The sequence below is a fragment of the Ochotona princeps genome, chromosome 1 (assembly GCF_030435755.1).
Source record: "Ochotona princeps isolate mOchPri1 chromosome 1, mOchPri1.hap1, whole genome shotgun sequence".
Lineage (NCBI taxonomy): Eukaryota > Metazoa > Chordata > Mammalia > Lagomorpha > Ochotonidae > Ochotona > Ochotona princeps.
This window is the reverse complement of record NC_080832.1, coordinates 15,675,367-15,695,229: the sequence shown is the minus strand read 5'-3', so window position 1 is coordinate 15,695,229 and position 19,863 is coordinate 15,675,367. Positions and strand designations below refer to the sequence as shown.

The 19,863-nt window shown below is 43.5% G+C and overlaps 1 protein-coding gene across 3 annotated transcripts in view; it reads left to right on the top strand.

Annotated features, from left to right (window-relative positions):
- TAB2 (TGF-beta activated kinase 1 (MAP3K7) binding protein 2) overlaps positions 1–19,863 on the top strand; it is a 94,418-nt gene that overhangs the window by 52,015 nt on the left and 22,540 nt on the right. For all 3 annotated transcript variants that reach the window (XM_058666132.1, XM_004587298.3, XM_058666220.1), the window contains 2 exons: positions 2,302–2,492; positions 12,472–13,969. In XM_058666132.1, the coding sequence (XP_058522115.1) occupies positions 2,391–2,492; positions 12,472–13,969 (1,600 nt within the window). In that variant the 5' untranslated portion in view covers positions 2,302–2,390. The remainder of the gene's footprint in view (positions 1–2,301; positions 2,493–12,471; positions 13,970–19,863) is intronic.

The following is a 19,863-nucleotide window of genomic DNA, read 5'->3' as shown; positions in this document are numbered from 1 at the left end:
AATCACCAGAAGAGTGTGTGAACTAAAGGACAAATGGTAGTGGCAGCAGATGGAATTTAAAAGATAGTAGTTAGCCAGAGACCTGGTGATGTAGTTTTGAGCAGGGGAGCGATTGCCTCTGATAGACTTTTCATAAGGATCATCCAGTAGAGAAGTGACTGGGGCTTGGGACCAGCCCCAGGGTGTTGCTGGAACAAAGAATAAAGGTGGGGAAGGGATCAGTTAGAGACCTTTTGTAGATGTCCTGTAGGTGAATCACAACGGTGTCTTAAACAAGAGGAGTAGCAAATGTCAAAGTGTAGTTAGTATTTGAGATATAGTCAGTCAGACTTGGCGGAATATTCAAGTTGAGTGAGAAGGACCAGCTGCATAAATGGGGCACCATTTAGTGAAATGCAAAAGGTTAGTTTGGGTTGGGGGAAGTTAAGAATACAATTTTGTAAGTCAGGTTGGAAGTGAGAAGTGAGTATAAGATGCCAAAAAGATGTCAGACAAGCAGTTGAATATATTAGTTTGAAATTCAAGAAAATGTTAGGGTTGCAGATTATTTTGCCAAACCTCACAATACAGATGCCATTTGCAGCAGCACATGAAATGACCAAGAGAAATGTTAGTTGAAAAGAAATCCTAGGTCTGAACTCAATTAGCCCACCAACATGCAGATGTCCAGAAAGGGAAGCAAACCCAGCAGAGGAACCTGAGAAGCTGCCGCAGTGGGCAGAGAGAAAACCAGGAAGAATATAAATATCAGAAAGCAAGTGGGGACAATGTTTCAGGCATGAAGGAGTGGTCGAATGGGTCGGAGCCTGCAGTATGTCTGGGAACATGAGAACTGGGAACTCCAGTGGCTTTCAGTGCCTGAAGCTCCGTCGTGTGATTTCAGTGGGGAAACCATGGTGAAACTTGGTAAAGTGTGCTGAAGCAGATTAGGAGGGTGGGCGTGAAAACACTTCATGGGGAAATAACCCTTTCACAGAGTTCTAGCCTATGGTGAGAAAATGGGCTTGTACTCGGAGAGAACTCAGGAACGTGTCTTCAGATAAGCGGCTCGGTATAATTTCCAGCATTTATCTTTCTACAGCAGCCCATTTGTAGAATCACTTCTTCAAGAGCTAAAATTTAGGGAAAGCTATAGTGCAAATGATTTGGCTTGGCGTTGATTTTTGTGAGTAACATGTAATAGCCAGAGACATGGATGAAAGAATAGAGTAAAATTTGAAATCAAGTAATAATAACTCAAATGCTTACTATCTAAATGAGCTTTTATTCTGTAAAGGGCTTAGGAGCATAATAAACCTACATGAAAATGGTTTACTGTCTGTTATGCTGAAGATCGTCTTACAGCATGCTGGGTACACAGTAATGGTTACCCAAACCTAACTCCTATATACACAGAATTTACAGATTTATAATTTTATATGCTTGTGCTAGAAAAGATGCAAATAAAATATAATTTGTAATTACAAATATGAATAGGTTTTTTTTTTTAAGATTTATTTTATTACAAAGTCAGATATACAGAGAGGAGGAGAGACTGAGAGGAAGATCTTCCGTCCGATGATTCACTCCCCAAGTGAGCCGCAACGGGCCGGTGCGTGCCAATCCGAAGCTGGGAACCAGGAACCTCTTCCGGGTCTCCTACGCGGCAAATATGAATAGTTTTAAAGATATTGTTGTCTTGTCATTTCTCCTAAATTAAAGTGTGCTTTATTGGTCAAATAACTTAATTTTAAATATTTGAATGTTCTGTTGAAATTTAATGTATCTCAAAGAGGTGTTGAAGATTAAACATGGTTTACCTTTGGAGCATAAAAATAAAGTAAGGTGGCAGTTCTCAACTTTGACTGTATATTAGAATCACCGGAGGAACTTTAAAAAATGAATATGCCCAAAGGATGATGTGTAGCTGGAAAACAGAGCAAAATACCATCTGAATTTGGTTAAAGATCAACAAACTTTAGCGAAGTGTATGGTTATTTATAAAACCAAGTTTTTTAGTGTCCAACTTTTAAGAATTTTAAGTAATAAAATTATTTACTTTCCCCTCTTTATAGTGAGTGTAAAGAACATTGACCATGATTTCTTATTTGAATGCCTTTTGACTCAGCCATAATATGGATACATAGGACTAGGGGTGGAAGTTGTACAGGAATGCATTATAGAGCTAAACAATGTTTTTGCAGTTTATAAGTGTTAGGTACTGAAGTAAACACTCCTTTGTACTGAAATTATAAATCCACAGTAGTTTTCATTCTGTGATTAGTTCTCATTACCTTTTCTTTTTCTTTCTTTCTTTCACAGAAAATGCTTGGACAGAAGAGATGAGTACTATTTCCACTAAGGCCTAGAATTGCCTACTGTACAGCTAATCCTGATCAGGCAACATACGAATGGCCCAAGGAAGCCACCAAATTGATTTTCAGGTTTTACATGACCTGCGACAAAAATTCCCTGAAGTACCTGAAGTTGTTGTATCCAGGTGTATGTTACAGGTCAGTGTGCAATCATTTCTCAATTTATTAGTACAAACCTGATCTTTTTATAAACTTTAGAAGGAAACTCTTAAGTTAACTTCTTGTTGGCATCAGTATGCTATGATTAATAGATGAGCTTTGGTGTTTGGCAGTCCTGCAGCTCTCTGACGCCATCTAAATGCGGGTGACACCTGCTTTGGAGTGTAAATGTAAGGATTAAAAAAGGTCTGAATGGACAGCATTGACCAAGAATCCCTACTGATTAGCTATTTTCCCCCTCCCTTTCTTACAAACACATGTGTTGGTGATAAAAAAAAAAACTTGAGGTCATGGTTGGCAGTTACTACTCAGCTGTACAATGGTGATACAAAGCCTCACAGAAGTTAAATTTGGTAATGATTGTACAGCAGCGAGGAGGACACCTGATTTGTAATGAGTGCTCAGCAAAATGGTAACAGCCAATACTAACAGGAGTAATAGTAGAATGCCTGTGATAAATATCGGGCAACAAGCCAGTATTTCACATTTGTCCATGTAGAATCTGAAAGCAGCAGCCAAGAAAAGGAAAAAAGATAGTAAGGAAGGAGTCAGAATTTAAAGAAAGTTAAAGAGGAAAAGACAGAAAAGAGAAAGATATAGTCTCCCTCATAAGCCAAGTTGTCCCTTTCTAACTTTTCAAATAAATGGATTTTATAGTAAAGTCATCCTAAGTATGCTTAGTGGGTCATTGAAAAACTAACAGAAAAATCCTATATAGGTTTTCAGTAAGATTTCATAGACTTCATATTGGTAGAACTGTCCAAGACATTTCCTGTAAAACGTGATATATGTTTTATTAAAGATTTTAAAGTACCTTAACTCAGAGTACGATACAAAGCCTCTTTTAGAATTACTCAGAGTATCTTCAAGGAAGTAAAGAAAAAGCTCTAATGTACTTATGCAGTATGATCTTCAGACTACATTAAGAAAATAACATGCAGAGCAATGTTTATGGAAAGGGCAGAGGAGGTAAATATACGTATCTATGCTTGTTTTCCCAATTTGCATAAAGAAATACTGGAAGATTAGTAAAGACAGCAGTGCTGGGCAGGAAGGACTAGGCCAGATAGGAGGAGAGTTAAGACTGAGATGTCTCAACAAATGTCTTTTTTAAAATTGTTTTGATCTGTGTAAATTACTAATTAATATTAAAATAATAAAGCATGTTTGTCACCTGAATCAGATGTAGAAAATACATGGTTTCGGATTTCCTTTGCATACTCATTTGTATTACCTTCAGTACATTAATCTGGTTTTATTTAAAAAAAAAATCATTAACATGCTTCTCAAAACCAAGTGATAACCAAAATGAAATCTTTTTGGTTTGCAAATCATCTATGAGAAAAGCAATACTTTTTAAAAGGGAGTTACTAGTTCTTCTAGTCTTCAAGGTAATTTACATCTTTTTAGCTTTTAATGAGAAATATACCAAGGAAGGAATGGGATGGGCTCCTCTGTGATGCACTTAGTGTATGAGTCTTCCCAGTTTTTAGGCAGTATTTTAAATTACAAAAGCACATCAGCTTCCTCTGCTTATTATTAAACATGTCTTAGTTGTTAACAGCCTTTTCCCTTTCTTGGTTGAATGAGCTTCTCTCCTTTTTCCTTGAGACATCCTCAAGAGTTAGGGGTTGAGGACTTTTTAAGAAACTAATAAAGGAGCAAGCCATGCTATCACTGTGTGTGTGTTTTAAGATTTTTTATTTTACTGGAAAGTCAGCTACACAGAGAGGAGAGACAGAGAGGAAGATCTTCTGTCTGCTGATTCACTCCCCAAGTAGCCACAATGGCCAGAGCTGAGCTGGTCTGAAGCCAGGAGCCAGTCGCCTCTTCCGGATCTCCCACAGTGGTGCAGGGCCCCAAGGCCCCAGACCATCCTCTGTTGCTTTCCCAAGCCACAAGCAGGGAGCTTGATAGGGAGCGGGCCTCCAGGATTAGAACCAGTGCCCATATGAAACCCCGGCACATGCAAGGCAAAGACTTCAGCCACACACAGCTCCCAGCTAGAGCCTAGCCCAGCCCAGATCGTTGCCAACATTGGGGAATAAACCAGCAGAAAGTACTTCCAGCTCTTTTTCATTCTTTCTCTTTGTCCTTCTTCTCACTCTCAAAAAAAAATCTTTCCCACATAATGTGTTTTAGTGTTGTTGGTTCGGTGTGAGACATTACTGAAGCCTCCCGTAGTCTCCATCTGTGTTCTCAGCTGTATTCCTATTAAAACACCTGCCTCCTGCTTAATATTTGTTTGTGTGTATATAAATCTCTTCTACTGGACATTGAGGTCCACAACATAGTCCTTTCTGTTTGATTAATGAATGTTAAGAAAACCTGAGTGCAATGCAGTGCAGTGGCTAAGTCCTCGTCTTGGATGTGCTGGGGTCCCATGTGGGTATCAGTTCTAATCCCAGCGACCCCACTTTTCATCCAGCTCCCTTCTGGTGGCCTGGGAAAGCAGTCAAGGATGGCCCAAGGCCTTGGGACCCTACACCTGCGTGGGAAATCCGGAAGAGACTCTGGGCTCCTAGCTTCAGATTGGCACAGCTCCAGTTGTTGTGGCCATATGGAGAGCGAATCAACAGACGAAAGATCTTTTCTGTCTCTCTTCCTGTCTGTATATCTGACTTCCCAAAGAAAATAAAATAAATCTTTAAGGAAAATAAAAGAAAAAGAAGAAAAATGTAGGTTGAAGGAACCAGAGTTTGAACAGTGTGGACATAGGTTGTATTTTGATAGTTATAATTTCTGTGTCAATAAGAGTTTGGAGAAACTGGAAATAATGGTTCAAGCTTTTTTTGTGTGTGTGTGGCTTTGAAGAGAGTACAGATTTGTGGCACTATTCACACACATACACAAACACACAACATGATGCTATTTCACAATAGCTGGTAGAGGATTTTCCCCACACAGGAAATGACATGTGCCTGGGGTGATGGATAATCCAGCTACACTGATCTGATACTTACATACTGTGCATGTATTTTCAAATGCCACAACATATCCCAGCTCTTTGCAAAATTACTACGTGTTCATTCAAATGATGGTGATAGCAGTAGCAATATTAGAGAAGGAAAAAAACAATTATTCTAATTATTTTAGAAACTCGTATGTTACTTTTCTCATACACTTAAAGAGTGTTCTGCCGTTTCCCAACAAAAATAATCAGGGCTTTACTGGGATATGTCTGATTCTGGGAGTGGAGTAGAAAATGTTCGAGATGAGCTTAGACATCTTGTCTGATCAACGAGGAGGAAGCTGGAAGAGACTGCTCGGTTCTTGCCAACTTGAAGCTGTTCCCACTCACCTAAAGATGGGAAGTGATGCCCACAGTTGATTGAAACACCTCAAGTACTAAAATACACACGTATATTATAATAGACTGTGTTGGAGCTTGCAAGGGCACCAACTTTTAAAAAATCTCTCTAAAACTGGTAAGGATGGGGAATTCTGCTTTTCTGGGCAGAGTAACTTTGCAGTTAAAGAGAGCAGTTCTCTGAGAAACAATTGCTGCTAATAAATTAAAAGACATAATTTGGGAAGTCACTCTTCTCGCCGCTTTGCAGCCTCTATTGAAATGATGTGTGTACATAGTGACCATCACCAGTTGCGAAAAATCAGTTGGATGGACAATTCCAGAATCCACCAAGAAAATGATGTCTATACAGTTTGGATAATGTAAGGTCACTTGAGTTGTGGCAAAGCTGAGATCCAAATATGACTATTTAATGGAGGCATATTATATGATTAGAGATTAAGGTCCGGTGCGATAGCATAGCAGTTAAGGGCCTCGCCTTGACGCGCCAGGATCCCATATGGGTGCCGGTTCTAATCCCTGTGGCCCCACTTCCCATCCAGCTCCCTGCCTGAGGCCTGGAAAAACAGCAGAGGACGGCCCGAGGCTTTGGGACCCTGCACTCGCATGGGAGACCCGGAGGAGGCTCCTGGCTTCGGATTGGCGCAGCACCGACCGTTGCGTTCACTTGGGGAGTGAACCATCAGACGGAAGATCTTCCTCTCTGTCTCTCCTCTCTATATATCCGCCTTTCCAATAAAAAAATAAATAAATCTTTTTAAAAAAGATTAGAGGTTAAAAGGATTAAAGTGATTTTTTGAGAATTAAACAGAATTGAGTACTCATCTTAGTACTCGTATTTAAACATGAATACTAAGCTTTTTTGTTTTTAAGATTTGTTATTTTTATTTGAGTGGCAGATTTCAGAGAGAGGAGAGACAGAGATCTCACATCTCCTGGCCTCTTCCCCAGGTGGCCACAGGGTTGGAGGCAGGTGGGTTCGAGGCCAGGAGCCAGGATCTTCTTCCTTCTCCTGTGTGGGTCCATGGACCCAAGGACTTGGTGCGTCCTCCACTGCCCTCCCAGGCCATCAGCAAGAACCCAAATCTGCTCTGGCACCACACGTGGAGGCTTCACTGGCCACACTGTGGCAATGCTAAGTACTAAGCTTTTACAAGTAGTGTGAGTTGGATGTGATAGGAATATGCATTTTAATTTGGGAATAATGACAGAGAAGATGAGAGAAAGGTGGGGGTCTGTCTGAGTTTTGGCTTAGAAGGGAGAGAAATTGACTAGAAATGACAATAAAACTAGCGAACAGCATCTATTAGATTTGGCGAATGGTAAGATTAATTATGGCATAATGAGTAGATAAAGAATATGTCTCAGTTTTATTTGGAAGAGTTATATGATTACCATTTCATAGCTGTGAGTAGAATTAAAGGATTTTTATAGCAAGAAAAAAAATTAACTTTATGCTTGTAGAGCAAATGAAACCAAACTTTGCTAACCTTTTCTTTTGTATTCCCTGTTCAAACAGTGTAGACTGTCATTTCTTCTTTTTTTTAAAAAAAAAAAAAAGATTTATTTATTTTTATTGGAAAGTCAGATATATAGACAGGAGGAGAGACAGAGAGGAAAATCTTCATCTGATGATTTGCTCCCCAAGTGGCCACAACAGCTGGAGCTCAGTCCATCCGAAGCCAGGAGCCAGGACCTTCCTCCAGGTCTCCCACACGGATGAAGGGTCCCAAGGCTTTGGGCCATCCTTGACTGCTTTCCCAGGCCACAGGCAGGGAGCTGGATAGGACGTGAGGTGGTTGGAGCACAAAGCAGCACCCATCTGGGATCCCAACGCGTTCTAGGCGAGAACTTTAGCCACTAGGCTACAGCACCAGGCCTGAACTGTCATTTCTTAACAAAACCTCAATTACCTTTTTATCCAGTTCTTTCTAATATGATTTTATCTGGCATGAAACTGCCTGCTGATGTTTTCATTTGATTACTCATATCTATAACTGTGCACTTTCTCTCAAGCAACTAATCTTATAGTCCTCTTTAAATTTTTTCTCTTTTATCTCCAAATTATGTTGTAGTCATATGTGTTATATTCCCATTATCAGACATTCATTATTTCATGTCTTCTACTGGTTGCCTTATCAAAAGCTTTTCTGTTCTTTTCATTTTTTGTTGTTGCTGCTATACTTTTTCTTTTATTGATTTTTAACTTTGTTTTAAATATTGCTTACATAGTTGAGAAGGGTACACACCCATGTGGGCCTCCAATTAAAGTAGGAAAAGTTGAGGTATGGAAGAAGGTGGGTAGAACAAATGTTTCAGTTCTTTGTTTCTCCTGTGAGCTCAGAGGAACCACTCCTTGATGTCAGCACTCGGCGATGAGGGACATCATTTGATGACACTTTAGAGACCCTGATGTCGAGAGGAGTGTTCTGGATGTTACTTGAGTGGTTGTGATAGTTCTGAGATGTTGGCTTCATTGCACCAGTGTTGAGAAAATTTTTCCAAAGTATCTTGGCTGACCAAGTCCATCTTAGCACATTCCCAGGCCCAGAAATATGTTGCAAAGAGTTTTCCAACCTGTGCTTTTTTTCCGTCTTCTGGTGAGGCACTTGACGTCCTCTGCTAGCCTAGAGGAGCTGGCTGTCGTGCCCCCCATGTGCATCTGGGCCTGCTGACCACTGCACAAACATGAGAAACTAAGGAGGTCCAGTCTCGACACATGCACTCCAAGGTTGCCCCACACGTTCTGTGGTTTTCCAGGGTGACCAGGGATTGAATCCAGCCATCTAGTCAGAAAGTCACTGAAGAAACTTCATCTGGAGTGTCCTCAGACTTGACTCTGTTCTGTGCCTGTTAGTTCAGGGACAGGTTCAATCCATCACCTGCACCAGGAAGTGAAATATCCGTGGATGCAGCTGCCTGATCACTTCTGTCCCTAGCCTCATCTCTTACTTGAAACTACGAGTGCTACAGCCCAGCCCACCACAGGCCTGATCCTCACACACACCAACAAGTGCCACAGCAACTCAGAGTGACACTCAGTAACTCCCACCAGCCTGCCCACAGCCCCGGTTTTTGCACATGCCAGCTTGTGCTGCAGCCTAGCCTGGCCCAGCCCACGTCCCATCCAGCTCTCAGACACACCCACCCATGGATATGTATCACTTACCTCAGCTCAACCCGCCCTCAGACCCAGCCTGCACATATGCTGATAAGTGCTACCACCCCATTCAGCCTGACCCACCCCCAGCCCTGGCTCTCATGTTCACCAGTGGGAATTGCAGCCTAGCAAGGGAGTCCCCACAGTCCCCCTGCCAAGCCCATTCCCAGCCAAGGATCTTGCACTTGCCAGGGGTTATTACTGTCCAGCCTGTCATGACCTACACCCAGTCCTGCTGCTTGCCAGCAGGTGTAGCGGACTAGCCCAGCCTGGCTGCCCCTAGACTGAGCACAAATGCCAACTGACAGGTATTGTAGCCTGCCCCCAGTCCCAGCTCTCATGCTCACTAGTAGAAGCAGCTTCCCAGCAGGGGAGTCCTGAGAAATTTCCCTGCCAGGCTTACTCCCAGCCCCAGGTCTTACATGTTTCAGTAGGTGCTCCAGCCCAGCTCACCCCAGTCCCAGCTGTTGCCAGTAGGTGCAGTATCCTAGCCCTACCTGATCTGTACCCTATCCTGGCTGTTACTCATGCCAATGTATGCTGTAGACTGGCCCAGCCTAGCCCGCCCCCAGACCCAGCCCACATGTATGCCAACAGGTACTACAGCCTTGCGTGGTTTTGCCTAGCCTGCTCCAAGTTCTGGCCCATGTGCTCACCTAGCTACAACTTAGCAGAGGAATACTACTAGCCCTGTTACCCAACCAGTGGATGCTTTAGCCCAGCCAAGCATGGCCCACCCCCAGTCTTAGCTCTCTCATGTATGTATTGCAGCGTATCCCTGCCTGACATGGCATGTGCCAACAAATACTACAGCCTGGCCTGGCCTGGCCCGGCCCACCCCCAAATCCTGGCTGCCGTGCACCCCAGCAGGAGCTGTGTGAGAGTTCCCCATGCTCCCCTACTAGGCCTACCCTCAGCTCTATATCTCATGTGTGCCAGGGGGTGCTGTGGCCCCACTTGGCATGGTCTTCGCTCAGTCCTGGGCTTTGCTTGTGCTGGAGGTTTATGCAGCTGGGTTCAGCCTGGCTTCTTCTCAGCCTGGCTCGACCTGTCAGCACCCCACTCTGTCACACAAACTGGTGAGTGCTGCAGTCCTGCAGAAGTGAGCCCACAAATCCACTACAAAATCTGCCCCCAGATCCAGTTCTTTTATGTTCCAGTGGGTACTGCCGTGCAACCCAGCATGGCCCACCTTCTGACTCTACACTGGTCCTGCCGTCTAGTCCTGCCAGGCTTGCCCCCCAGCCCTATTTTCATGTGCACCAGTGGGTAGTGCTGCCCAGCTCAGCCCAGCTCAGCCCAGGTCTCCCACAAGGGCAGATGCATTGGCCTGACCCAGATATGCTTTCTGATTTCCCTCCTCTAAACCACCCCACCTCACTTCCTTCACTTACCTGAGAGTGTAGTAGCCAGGTCTGTGGAAGCCCCCAGAAGTCACTCCTCACCTCTCAAAACATACCCTTAGTGTCTCCTACTCCAACAGGTCCCCAGAGCCCTCTCCCACAACCCCCACCATGCGGCAGGGCAGTATGCCTGTGGGATGGGGTGGCATGTCCCAGCCCAGCGTCAAAAAAACAGGCAGCTGTGCTGGCACACTGATACAGTTCACACAGAAGTAGGATTGACCAGGCCCAGGAATATCTACCAGCTATTGGCTGCTTTTCTTCCACTCACCTAGGATGTGACACTAACCTAGGTACAAGGAGCCAAGGCAGTTGCTTATAGCCTGGGGCCTTTCATCTTTTATTTATTATTTATTTTCTACTTTGCAGTTTTGTACACTAGGGACTCATCCCTCCCCCTTCCATTCCTTCCTTCCCATCTTCCCTCCCCACCCCATCCTCCGATATTATATTCAGTAGAATAGTTCCTTAGTGCAAGTTACAGGTTTAGCTTTCTGATAGTTAATGTATCAAGTCAGCAGGATAATCTTCCCAAAGTACCTTTTGTGCCTTCACGTCTATGTTTATCTACACTCAGTAGTCCAAAGTGTGGTGTAACTTATGTTTTAAAAATCTTTCATTGTTTAATTTCAGTCTACCTTTGAAGCAGTTTGTTTCACACAGTTTCTAATGTAAATCTTCAATTTAGCTCAGTCACCTATTGGAACATGCTCTTTCTTACTCACACCATTATGTTCCATTAGTCCTGACAGTGCCTTCACGAGGAATTCTTTTTCCCTGCTCAAGTCCTGTAATAACCTGTACATCTTTCATAGTAGCCTATGGTACTAACACTGTTGAACTTCCCTACCGTTTCTCATTTGTCACACATAATGATGATGATACTTTAAAAAAAAAAAAAAAAAAAAAAAAAAAAACTAGGGCTTGTCTCCCAGTGGAATTGCAGGCTCCCAAAGGGGAAGGTTCTGTTGAGCCTTCCAGGTACTGAAACTGTGTGCTGTAGATGCGGTAAGTGTTGAGTAAATATTTTTGTTAAGATTTGTTTTCTTTTTGTTGTTGTTGTTGGAAAGGCAGATATACAGAGAGGAGGAGAGACAGAGAGGAAGATCTTCCATCCGATGGTTCACTACCCAAGCGGCAGCAAGGGCTGGAGCTGTGCCAATCCAAAGCCAGGAACTCCTTTCCGGGTCTCCCACGCGAGTGCAGGGTCCCAAGGCTTTGGGCCATCCTCTGCTGTTTTCCCAGGCCTCGGGCAGGGAGCTGGATGGGAAGTGGAGCAGCCAGGGTACAAACCGACACCCATATGGGATCCTGGAGGATGCAAGGAGAGGATTTTAGCCACTAGTGTCGAGCCCTCAATAAATATTTTTAAGGATAATTTGACTAATGGTTAGTCTCCTTTGCAGATTATTTTAAAGCAGCCTGATTTTTTCTGTCCTCATCTCTCTGAAATAGACATTCATGGTGCTATCAAAGGCCAAGCTACAAACTCAGTTCCTCTGGAGGCACTCTCTCCTAAAGTTATAGTTTACAAATCAATAGTTACTTGACTCAAGTTTAAATGAAGCACCTGAGAAGTTGGGATAACTTTGGTGTGAATTTTAGAACTTTTTAAATGTAAGTGTTACAAATTAGCTTTTAAAAGTGTCACTTGTTTAAAAGAAGTTTAAGCATTGATAAAATATATTCTTCCAAGTAGTTTGAGAAATATTAAATCATGTCGTTTAACTTTTTAAAAAATGTTTAATTACATGCTTATTTGAATTATTTTGTTTCACATTAAAATTGTGCTTTTAATTAGGCTATACTTTCACTGTGTTTACATAAGTCCATTTTTGCTAGGTCTGAAAACAGGCCATTTGATTCACTTCTAGCTGTTAGTCACAGGTTTTTCACACATTGGTAGTGAGGATGTTTTAGTTCAGTCATTTGCATAAAGAATAATTCTCAAATACAAAGCTTAAAAATACCTGTTACAGTTCTGTTAAACGATCAGTTGTTAGTTACATAATGTGGTTGCGGTGCTGGTAGTGAAGTATTAGCTTTTGATTGTTAACATGGAATTGTTTTTGTTCTGTTTTATAGAATAATAATAACCTGGATGCCTGCTGTGCCATTCTCTCTCAGGAGAGTACAAGGTATCTGTATGGTGAAGGAGACTTGAACTTCTCAGATGATTCTGGCATCTCTGGTCTACGCAATCACATGACTTCTCTCAACTTAGACTTGCAGTCACAGAACATTTACCATGGAAGAGAAGGAGCTAGAATGAATGGAAGTAGGACTCTAACGCACAGCATTAGTGATGGACAACTTCAAGGTGGTCAGTCCAACAATGAACTGTTCCAACAGGAGCCACAGACAGCACCAGCACAAGTTCCTCAAGGCTTTAATGTTTTTGGCATGTCCAGTACTTCTGGTGCTTCCAATTCCACACCACATCTTGGATTTCACTTAGGCAGCAAAGGAGCATCTAACCTTTCTCAACAGACTCCAAGATTTAATCCCATCATGGTGACTTTGGCCCCAAATATCCAGACTGGTCGTAATACTCCTACATCTTTGCACATACATGGTGTACCTCCACCTGTACTTAACAGTCCACAGGGAAATTCTATCTATATAAGGCCTTACATTACAACTCCTAGTGGTACAACTCGGCAGACACAACAGCATTCTGGCTGGGTGTCTCAGTTTAATCCCATGAACCCTCAACAAGTCTATCAACCTTCACAGCCTGGTCCCTGGACTACTTATCCTGCATCTAATCCTCTGCCACATACCTCAGCCCAACCGTCAAATCAGCAAGGCCACCAGACCTCTCATGTCTATATGCCCATCAGTTCACCTACCACCCCTCAGCCGCCCACGATTCATTCATCCGGTAGCTCACAGTCTTCTGCCCATAGCCAATATAACATTCAGAATATTTCAACAGGACCTCGAAAAAACCAGATTGAAATCAAACTTGAACCACCACAAAGAAACAGTTCTTCAAAATTGCGTTCTTCTGGACCTCGAACCTCCACCACTTCCTCTTCGGTCAACAGCCAGACTTTAAATAGAAACCAGCCCACTGTTTACATAGCTGCCAGTCCTCCAAATACTGACGAGGTTATATCCCGTAGCCAACCTAAGGTCTATATTTCAGCGAATGCCACCACAGGAGATGAACAGGTGATGCGGAATCAGCCCACACTCTTCATATCTACAAACTCGGGGGCCTCTGCTGCCTCCAGGAACATGTCTGGCCAAGTGAGCATGGGGCCTGCTTTCATCCATCACCACCCTCCCAAAAGTCGAGCCATAGGCAGTAATTCTGCAACTTCTCCTCGAGTGGTGGTCACTCAACCCAATACAAAATACACTTTCAAAATCACAGTTTCTCCCAATAAACCCCCTGCCGTCTCACCAGGGGTTGTCTCCCCGACCTTTGAACTTACCAATCTTCTAAATCATCCTGATCATTATGTAGAAACAGAGAATATGCAGCACCTCACGGACCCCAATTTAGCACATGTGGATAGATTAAGTGAAGCCCGGAAGTTGAGTATGGGATCAGACGATGCTGCCTACACACAAGGTAATATTAACACTCAAGTGGGGGTACCTTTGCCCACTGGGATTTTTTGGGATACATTTGATTTCACTGCAGAAATGGATATCGACATGATTATTTCAATTTTAAGTGTTGCTCCATATAATGTCATCTTAAAATTTGAGAGTATTTATATAAATTTAAATTTCTGTTTTGCTATCATGTAAGATAGTCTGTCCTTCAAGATGCTCAGGTTTGGTTGTGTTTTAATGTCTAGTTCTTTCTTTTCAGTTCTTGTTCTGACGTTGGCTTTCCTTTTCTTTAAGATTTTCACAAATAAAATTCATTTTAAATTTTAGTTGGTTCATGACTAATGTGATAAATCAGCCTTCTTTGACCAGATATTTGAAGAATATTTAAATCATATATATATTTAGGTAGAGACAGTTTCTGCCCCTGTATTTCATGTGACTCCCTGATCTTCAGTAGGACAGTGTTAAATTCATTTAGATGAGAAGGTGACAGTGAATTGCTTTTATGAAGTGTTAATGCAAGTGTGAGTCTTTTGGAGTAAGAGCATGTCTGTGTCGTCATTGCACCTGCACTGAGTTTTTCTGTGTGTTAACTGGATGTTGGAAAATCCTCTACAACCCCTTCTTCCACCTGTGCTTTAGACAGTATCTTGTATGCTGACTTTGCTGCTTAGTTTCTCTAGAAACTAAGGGCCTGATTGCTTGGTCTTGTTTTATGTTTTATTGAGTTACACATAATAATCTCGGTCCAAGATGATCTGTGGTGCTCTCAGATTTCATGATTACTTTTAGAGTTTTCACAAGCTGAAGTGCCCAGAGCTCTGCTAAACTTGGTTATTTCGAGTCTGAATGCTAAAACCCAGGTGCACACGTGTGTGTGTGCACGTGCTTGATTTAGAGGTACATGGGTGATTCTGACTGCAGAGAAAATTGTATTGAAACTTTGGTTTTACATATATCTTTGACTAACTAGAACCATTTTGTGAGTTTCAGCTGTTTTTGAGTTTTAATGTACTATAACTTTTTTTTAAGATTTATTTTATTTTTATTGTAAAGTCAGATATACAGAGAGGAGGAGAGACATAGAGGAAGATCTTCTGTCCAATGATTAACTCCCCAGTGACCACAAAGGCCAGTGCTACACCAATCTGAAGCCAGGAGCTAGGAACTTCTAGGTCTCTCACACGGGTGCAGTGTCCCAAGGTTTTGGGCCATCCTCAACTGCTTTCCCAGGCCATAAGCAGAGAGCTGTGGCCTGGAAAAGGCTGCCAGGATTAGAACTGGTGCCCATATGGGATCCTGATGCTTTCAAGGCAAAGAACCTTAGCTGCTAGGTCACTGCGCTGGGCGCATCATGTATCATGATTTTTTTCCACTGTGATTTAATTTTTCTTTCCCAAAGTCATCCTTATTCTTTTCTCCTATTAGAACAGCAGAATTCTAGTTTGGAGACTTATTGATTCTTAAATGGAGAGCAGTTTTTACAAAGATAATTTGAAAAAGGGAAATTTAGGGCCCAGCCGCGTGGCCTAGTGGCTAAAGTCCTTGCCTTGAAAGCCCCAGGATCCCATATGGGCGCCAGTTCTAATCCCGGCAGCTCCACTTCCCATCCAGCTCCCTGCTTGTGGCCTGGGAAAGCAGTTGAGGACGGCCCAATGCATTGGGACACCGCACCCGCGTGGGAGACCCGGAAGAGGTTCCTGGTTCCCGGCATCAGATCGGCGCGCACCGGCCCGTTGCGGCTCACTTGGGGAGTGAAACATCGGACCGAAGATCTTCCTCTCTGTCTCTCCTCCTCTCTGTATATCCGGCCTTCCAATAAAAAAAAAAAAAGAAAAAGGGAAATTTAGCTGGAAATTGTAAATATATTAGCAAAGCTATTTATGCTTAACTGGAATATGAAAATGAAGTCGTATTGCCTGCAGTTCATCAATAAAAATACAAAGTGCAGGCTAACTATAAAGAAAAGAGCTTTCTTTGCACTCATCACTCTGGAGGCACACATCCAAGGAACTCAGCTGGCAGAGTCCAAGGCAGCAACAAAGCATCACATCACAGCAACAGAGACGCGGTATGTCTACATCTGTGTGCCGCTCCCCTCCCTGTTAACGTCCGTGTGACTGCATGCCCTCGTACTTTCTGCCTTTGGAGCAGGTGGTCGCCTACAGCCTTTCCTTGTCATTCCTTTCAGTTTGCTCTAGAATTGTAGTTGAGGTTTCTTCTTCTTTTTATTCAGCTTTATTTATTTATTTCAAAGGAAGTTGCACAGAGAGAGAGCTTCCAACCACTAGTTCCTTCCCAAATAGCTACATGGCTAAGGCTGAGCCAAGGAACCTGGAACTCCAACTGGGTCTTCTGCATGAGTGCTGGGGCTCAAGTATTTGTACTACCCTCTGCTGCCTTCCTAGGTGCATTATCAGGGCGCTGGGTCAGAAGTGAAGCAGCCAAATTGTGAAGCGGCAGGTTAACGTGCTGTGCCACAATGCAGACCCCAGCCACATTTCTGTATCACCCAGTGAGAGCATATGAATTGGTTGTTTCACTCGTGTTCTCAGAGAATCCTAAAATCAGTGTCCCATGTATACTGAGGGGCAACTGATGTCTTAGATACTCCCCAAGCAGTGGAATACACAAGTATTCTCCTTTTCTTGCATAATGGATCTTGAGATCTTTGTACTTTAGAATGTTTGAATCCATTTCATTCTTTAAATCTTTTATTTTGTTTTGTTTTGTTTTGCTTTGCTTGGTTTTGTTTTGTTTTGTTTTGTTTGAAAGAGTTAAAGAGTGGGAGTAACAGGGAGTAAGGTTCTCCATCCTCTGGTTCACTCCACAGGTGGCTGCACTGGCCAGGGCAGAGCCTGGCCAAAGTTGAGAGCTTCTTCTGGGTCCCCCACAAGGGCAGTTTTTGGGCTCTCTTACGCTGCTTTTCCCAGGCCATTAGCAGATGGAGTGGCTGGGCTTCAGAACAGCCCCACTCTGAGCTTTCAGCATTGTAGGTGGTGGCTTTGTGTGCTGTACCACAATACCAGCCCCGCTGAATTTCTTTAAAGTTGCTAGTCATTGTCACCACTTTATTGAGATCAAGTTAACCTGCCATACAATTCACTCACTTGCAATTACACTTGTTCCATGAATTTTTGATATATTTCAGACTGAGAATAGCTAATAAAACACGTTTATTACCTCATTGTATAATGGCTTAGATAAGGCTCCAACTTTATTCTACGTGTAGATCCCCAAGCATTCCAGTGACATTTGTTAAAAAGACTTTTGTATCCCCATTGACTGATTTTCATTGGAAAATTTCAGTTGACCATAAAATGGTCTATTTCTGGACCCCGATTCTTTTCCATTGATCTATGTGTTCTTTATTTCAATGTTGCATTGTCTTAGTTGCTATTGATTTGTAGCTCAGTTTTTTTAATTGTTCTGCAAGATGATTTTGACTATTTGGGGTCTCTTGGAGTCCTGTGAACTTTACAATCAGCTAGTCAGTTTCTACCAAGTCTAGTGGAATTCTGTCAGCATGAAAGTATTTCACATATAATTGATTTAAAAAAACAGACTTGGCTAAATGACTGGTATTGTGACATCAGATTAAGCTGCCACCTGAGGTCCTGGCATCCATATTGAAGTGCCAGTTTGATTCTTGGCTGTTGCCTATCCAGCTCTCTACTGGTGCAGCTGGGAAGGCAATGGATGAAGGCCTTAGTGTGGGAGACCAAAATGGAGTTCTAGGATCCTTGCTTCTGCAAGCCCCAGCCCTTGCTGTTGCCACCATTTGGAAGTGAACCAGCAGGTGGAGAACTGAAAGATTTCTCTTTCCCTCTCCCCACCTCTGTCCTTCCACTCTGTTGCCCTGCCTTCCATGTAAATAAATCTTTAAAAATAAGGAAAACAGTGCTCATTGTTGTCACTGTGAGTTAAGCCACTGACTGCAGTGCCTGCATCCCGTATGAGTGCCAGTTTGTGTCCAGATTGCTCCACTTCCCCCTCCAGCTCCCTGCTAACATACCTGAGAAAGCGGTGGAAGATGGCCCAAGTACTTGGACCCTTAGACTCCTCAGGGAGATCTAGATGGAGTTGCATGCTCCTGGCTTCAGCCTGGCCAAGTCTCAGCTCTAAACAGCTGTTTGGAGAGTGAGCAGCAGATGGTGGATCAGTCTCTCTTTCTTTCTGTCTCTCTCTCTCTCACACACTCATGGTTAGGTCTGCCTTTCAAATAATTATGTAAATCTTAGTCCCCCTGTCTGCCTGCACCAGTCTGCTGCTGTCCCCACCCCTGGCACTATGGCCTGCACCCTGGCCTGCTCATGGCTTTGTCACTGACATGGCAGCCGGGAGCTCTGTCCTAGAGTTAACCACAGACCTAGAACCAACCACAAATCCAGACGCAGTCGCAGATGGAGTTTCCACCACTGCAGTAGATTCCCTGAAAACACAATCAGCCCCATAGATTGTCACATCCCCTGCTGGCCTGGAGTCAGCTGCCTCCAGCACTGTGGGGAAAGCTGCTCAGGCCACAGCTTAATTTTTTATGTTCTTCAGACTGAGAGCTTTGTGACTGACAACCATGACATGAATCATTCTGATGAGCTGAGTAACGTAAAAGACCAGAACGACAGCTCTGAAGAAAAAAATGGATCCATCTAAATGAAAGTTTCAAATGAAGTAGATTCTTCTTGAGCTCATTCTGCTGTCCAGCACTTTGTCAGAAGACTCTGAGCTATAGAACAAGCCTAGCATCCAGAGCTAGGAGACGGCACAAGTGTAGGCCTTGGTCAAGCTAGCGTGTGCTCAGTGGAGGAGAAGCAACAAAGCATTGGTCATGAATTCTGTATGCACAGGGGAGGGGCATTCTGCAATTTTGTACCATTGAATAGAGGCTCATCAAATATTAATTTGAAAAAAGTTATAACCAAAAAAAGAGGGGGTGCATTATGAAAGTTCCTTTCACTTTTTGTTCTTCTACAGGTTTTTTTAAATAGTGTTCAGCTTTTTACCTTTACTTTTTCATCTTTGAGAATTCCATCTATGTCGGCGAGTATACATTTGGTTGTTTTGATTGTTTTAAGAAAGGGCTCCACCTAAAGACAGGCTTTTGGTGTGTCTGCTTCAGACACCTGCATTTCTTACCAGAGCACCTGGGTTTCTGCCCTAGCTCTGCCCCTGATCCTGGTATTCTGCTAACACACACCCTGGCTCTGCCCCTGATCCTGGTATTCTGCTAACACACACCCTGGCTCTGCCCCTGATCCTGGTATTCTGCTAACACACACCCTGGCTCTGCCCCTGATCCTGGTATTCTGCTAACACACACCCTGGCTCTGCCCCTGATCCTGGTATTCTGCTAACACACACCCTGGCTCTGCCCCTGATCCTGGTATTCTGCTAACACACACCCTGGCTCTGCCCCTGATCCTGGTATTCTGCTAACACACACCCTGGCTCTGCCCCTGATCCTGGTATTCTGCTAACACACACCCTGGCTCTGCCCCTGATCCTGGTATTCTGCTAACACACACCCTGGCTCTGCCCCTGATCCTGGTATTCTGCTAACACACACCCTGGCTCTGCCCCTGATCCTGGTATTCTGCTAACACACACCCTGGCTCTGCCCCTGATCCTGGTATTCTGCTAACACACACCCTGGCTCTGCCCCTGATCCTGGTATTCTGCTAACACACACCCTGGCTCTGCCCCTGATCCTGGTATTCTGCTAACACACACCCTGGCGGGGAGCAGGTGTCGCTGCAATGCTTGCATCCTTTGCCACCTGCATGAAAGACTCGGGTTGAATTCTCTACTCCAGCCTGGTCTCTTCCTGCTTGTTGCAGGCATTTGGAGTGAACAGCCCAGTAGAACATCTCTCCTTTGCTCTCTCTGAGTGAGTGTGTGTGTGTGTGT